Source organism: Lactuca sativa, chromosome 1 (genome assembly GCF_002870075.4).
Source record: "Lactuca sativa cultivar Salinas chromosome 1, Lsat_Salinas_v11, whole genome shotgun sequence".
Taxonomy (NCBI): Eukaryota; Viridiplantae; Streptophyta; class Magnoliopsida; order Asterales; family Asteraceae; genus Lactuca; species Lactuca sativa.
Window position 1 is genome coordinate 133,977,175 of NC_056623.2, and position 4,760 is coordinate 133,981,934.

At 38.3% G+C, this 4,760-nt stretch overlaps 1 protein-coding gene across 1 annotated transcript; it reads left to right on the forward strand.

The window, feature by feature from the left end:
• Nucleotides 1-1,302: 1,302 nt before the first annotated feature.
• LOC111895061 (disease resistance protein RUN1) lies at nucleotides 1,303-3,471 on the forward strand. The gene is made up of 2 exons (XM_023891180.2): nucleotides 1,303-1,898; nucleotides 2,988-3,471. Exons 1-2 carry the CDS (start codon nucleotides 1,303-1,305, stop codon nucleotides 3,469-3,471), a joined length of 1,080 nt encoding a protein of 359 aa, XP_023746948.2.
• Nucleotides 3,472-4,760: the final 1,289 nt, after the last annotated feature.

The following is a 4,760-nucleotide window of genomic DNA, read 5'->3' on the forward strand; positions in this document are numbered from 1 at the left end:
ACGTTGCGAAACCCCAAAACCTTCGAGTTAAGACTCGAATCAGTGAGTCGGGTGGAGACACGGTAAGTTGAACACGTCAGGACTCAGAAATCGATAGACTCGGCGAGACATGGACCGACTCAGCGAGTCGAGACGCAAATGGAAGGAATCTGAACATTTGAACTTGGCGAGTCAGTAGGGTGACTCGGCGAGTAGGGTTGACCTGGAAGGTTGACTTTGACCAGGACTTTGACTTTGACCAGAGTTGACTTGGTTGTCTTTCGGGGGTCATTTAGACTTAGTGTTGCTTTAATATTGGTAGTTCAGGGAGCAAGGGGAGCAGGAGTTCAGTGAGTTGCCGGGCAGCAGCTAGTGAGATCATCAGCAAGTTCAGCCAGTGCAGGTGAGTTTCCCTTTGTGTGAATGGGTCAAAGGCAACAATGCCGACCCATGTAGTTATGAGTAGAAGACCCGGGGGTTAGCCCTAGGCATAGTATGCTAGTATGATTTTCAGGACGAGGTCCCTTAATAGCGGGCGGGTGCCCAAGGATTTGTTTATATGATAGTCTATACTTGTTGTCTGTGTGATACATGTATGTGTCTCGTAGGGAGGTGAGTGTGGGCGAGGTCCCGTATCTCACCAATAGCAGAGTGTGGATGGTGTTCCACATCTCATTAGTAGAAGAATAGGGGGAAGCCCAAGCTAGAAAGGGAGTGAGAGTGGGCTGGGCCCACATCTCACTACCAGTAGGAGCGTGGACGGGGTTCCATGACTCATCAGTAGCAGGACAATGGCGAGGCCCAGGATAGGCGAGGCCTTAGGACAGGATCAGTCGTATGAGTTTAACTTATGTGTTGTGATATGTTATGATATTATTAGTTGGCGGGCGGGGCCCTGTGATAGGCGAGGCCTAAGTAAAACAGATCTGTATCCGAGCGGGGCTCGAAGCCAGGCGGGGCTTGGAGCGGCGAGGCCGTTATAGCGGGCGAGGCCCAAGGCAGGGGGCGAGGCCCAAGATAGCGGGCGTGGCTCAATATGTGCAGTATGTGATTATGCATGGTATGTGGTAGGGTGGGGAACTCACTAAGCTTCGTGCTTACGGTTTCCAGTTTTGGTTTCAGGTACTTCCGGTAGCGGAGGGAAGAGCTCGGGGTGATCGCATGGCACACACCATTGATTAGGCAGCCTGGGAATGTTTACTCTGATAATGAACATGTGTTTTAAAAATTTATACTTTGATTATGTTTTGGAATGATGACTTTGCTTAAAGTAATGTTTTATTAAAAGAAATTTTTGGTCTTGAATTTTGGGTCGTTACAATTATGGTGATTCTATCTAAACTTCCAAAAGGATCTTCATCTTCTTCATCACTACATGGTTATAGTTCATCAGCTCGTGTTCATACTCCATCTACTCATGGTCATAATTCATTAACTTCTAATCATAGATATGATGTATTTTTAAGTTTTAGAGGTGTTGACACTCGTCATAGTTTCACTGATCACCTTCATAAGGCCCTCATTCATGCCAATATCAATACCTTCTTGGATGATGAAGACATTGAAACAGGGGAAGATCTGAAACCAGAACTGGAGAGTGCGATTAAGGCATCTCAGGCTTCTATTATTGTGTTGTCTAAGAATTATGCTTCTTCAACATGGTGCCTGGATGAATTGGTGCTGATCCTTGAGCAACGGATGACATCCAACCATATCGTCATCCCAATCTTTTATCATGTGGAGCCCACACATGTCAGGAAGCAACAAAGTAGCTTTGGGGTTGCAATGGATAAGTATAAACAGACAATGGAGGCAGAGACAAATGCAAATAAAAGAAGTCAATGGGCTCAAAAGATGGACCAATGGAATAAAGCGCTTACACAAGTTGCTGATTTAAAAGGGAATGACATAAATGGCAGGTCACCACTTTCTTACCCTTATTCATCTCCCTATGCATTTCAATAAGTTTTTCTAAATCATTAAATAGACATATATTTGATATTTTAGGATATATAGAAAATGAACATAATTGAAAATAAGTCCTCAAGTATGTGTTCTCATAAACCAGTTCGTATAGATGGATTAGCCATTCTGATAATTTTTACATGTTTGTTATGCATTTTGTATTTTATCATAAGTTAGTACTTTAGATAAACCTGCTCCACGATTTTTACATGCTTTTTATTTAAAAACCAAAGTTTGATGGGTTTTCTATGCTTCTACTATTAATTATATCATACTGCCTTCAAATCATAGTGGTTACACAAGTTGATGATTTAAAAGGGAATGACATAAATGGCAGGTCACCACTTTCTTACCCTTATTCATCTCCCTATGCATTTCAATAACTTTTTCTAAATCATTAAATAGACATATAGCTGATGTTTTAGGATATATAGAAAATGAACATAATTGAAAATAAGTTCTCAAGTATGTGTTCTCATAAACCAGTTCGTATAGATGGATTAGCCATTCTGATAATTTTTACATGTTTGTTATGCATTTTGTATTTTATCATAAGTTAGTACATTTAGATAAACCTTCTCCACGATTTTTACATGCTTTTTATTTAAAAACCAAAGTTTGATGGGTTTGCTATGCTTCTACTATTAATTATATCATACTGCCTTCAAATCATAGTGGTTTTAATGATAAATAACTGCTTTTAGTTGTATTTATTAAAAGATAACCCATAACTATTTCATGGCATTTTGTTCAAATCCATGTAAAGCCACATCGATGGTTAAGTTTGATGGTCTTGTAGAAACATAGGGAAATCTTGTATTTCGTTGGTTGCTTTGGTCTTATCATAAACTAATATTTATGACCCTCTCCATTAGCGAAATCTTGTATTTCATGGTATTTTGTTCAAATTGATGTGAGAAGTCAATTAATAATAACAACAGTGATATAATCTTAGTTAGGATCTTTGAATAAATTAAATCTCCCAAACTGGTTCATTAGTTTTGTAGATTGTGTTCTGAAATTCTTATATAATCAAGTTTCAGGTTGGAGACAGTGTTTATTGAAGAAATTGTGAAGGACATCCACCGTAGATTACATGTACACTTAAGGAGCGTTCGGCCACAACTTATTGGGATGAATTATCATATTAACTTTGTAACTTCATGGTTGAAAGATGGATCCTCGCATACAGCAGACATACTTACTATTTATGGTATAGGTGGGATCGGGAAGACATCTTTAGCCAAACATGTCTATGGGCTATATTCTCATGAATTCCATACAGGCAGCTATATTGAAGATATCACCAGGAAATGTGATGGGAAGTTTAATGGGTTGCTTGATTTACAAGAACAACTCTGCTATGACATTTCAAAAACAAGTTCAATTAAAGTTCATGATGTTTCAGTATACACCGCAAAGATAGAGAATGCACTAGCATGTAAGTTCTTGATGATATCAGTACCCTTGTTCAGTTGGATGCACTACTTGGAAGCAAAGGCTTTCATCCTGGAAGCAAAGTTATAATTACAACAAAGGACAATTGGTTGACTCAGAGTTGTTCTTTATTTAAAACAAACATTAAACCCAAGCATGAAAGGAATTTGCTTCGAGGCTTAGATTATTTTGCATCGCAACAACTTTTGTGTTCCCATGTATTCATGTGAAACCAACCAAGGCGGGATATGAAGAGATGTCTGATAAGCTTGTGAAGTATTGTGAAGGACATCCATTGGCTCTTGAAATTTTGGAACAATCTCTACATAATCGAGATGTAGCTTATTGGGAAGGGTGCCTCGAAGGGCTAAGGAATGAAATTACTTCCCCTATCAATAATGTCTTGAAAATGAGCTTCGATTCCTTGCCATCAAAAAACGATAAGGAGTTGTTTAAGCATATTGCTTGTTTTTTTGTTGGACTAGACAAAGATGTTACCGAAACAATATTAGAGGCATGTGATATAAACACAAGATCCGGGATCACGAATCTCATTGACAGATGCCTTCTTAGTATAGGACGAAATAATGAATTGAAGATGCATCAGTTGGTTCAAGAGATGGGAAGATTTGAAGTACGCCAAGAATCACTTGACAAGCCATGGAAGCGAAGTCGATTTTGGTGTCATAAGGAGTCATTCAAAGTGTTGAAACAAAAGAAAGTAAGAGGTCATGCATGCTTTTAGTAGTGTGTGTGTGTATGTATGATATTTTGTATTGCCTAATTTATTTATTTGCATTATGTTTCTTATTAGAGTAAGGAAAATCTTCTAGGCCTCACCATTGACATGTGCATGCTTGAGAAAGAGAAGTTAGGTGTATCATATGAGCTGAAAATAGATGCATTAAGTAACATGGATAATTTGATGCTACTGCAACTCAATTATGTGCGAATGGATGGGTCTTATAAGAATTTTCCAGAAGAAATAAGATGGTTGTGTATGCATGGGTTTCGTTTAAAGTCTATACCTTTAGACTTACCGATGATGAATTTGGTTGCTCTTGACATGTCATATAGCAATATTGAATCATTTGTCGATTGTTATAATAATCCACAACGGCTTGAGAAGAGGCAAAATGTAAGCTATCTTCATTTATTATTCATCCATATTGAGTTGATGTAGTTCTCTACTATTCTAACTTATTTCCATTTTTGTAGTTTGATGGATTGTTCTTAAAAGAGAAAAGCTTGCTTGGATCATTGAAGATTCTTAATTTAAGTTTCTGTAAACAACTCCGTAGTCTTGGTGATTTTGACCAACTTCCTGCACTTGAGAGGTTAACAGTTAGAAATTGCATTAGTTTGCTCGAGATATGTGA

What these genes read in the sequence shown, in the direction of transcription:
- LOC111895061 (XM_023891180.2), top strand. Translation starts at nt 1,303, where the DNA reads ATGGTGATTCTATCTAAACTTCCAAAAGGATCTTCATCTTCTTCATCA. An exon ending in GGGAATGACATAAATGGCAG is followed by an intron (nt 1,899 to 2,987) that starts GTCACCACTTTC and finishes ATCAAGTTTCAG; the next exon opens with GTTGGAGACAGTGTTTATTG.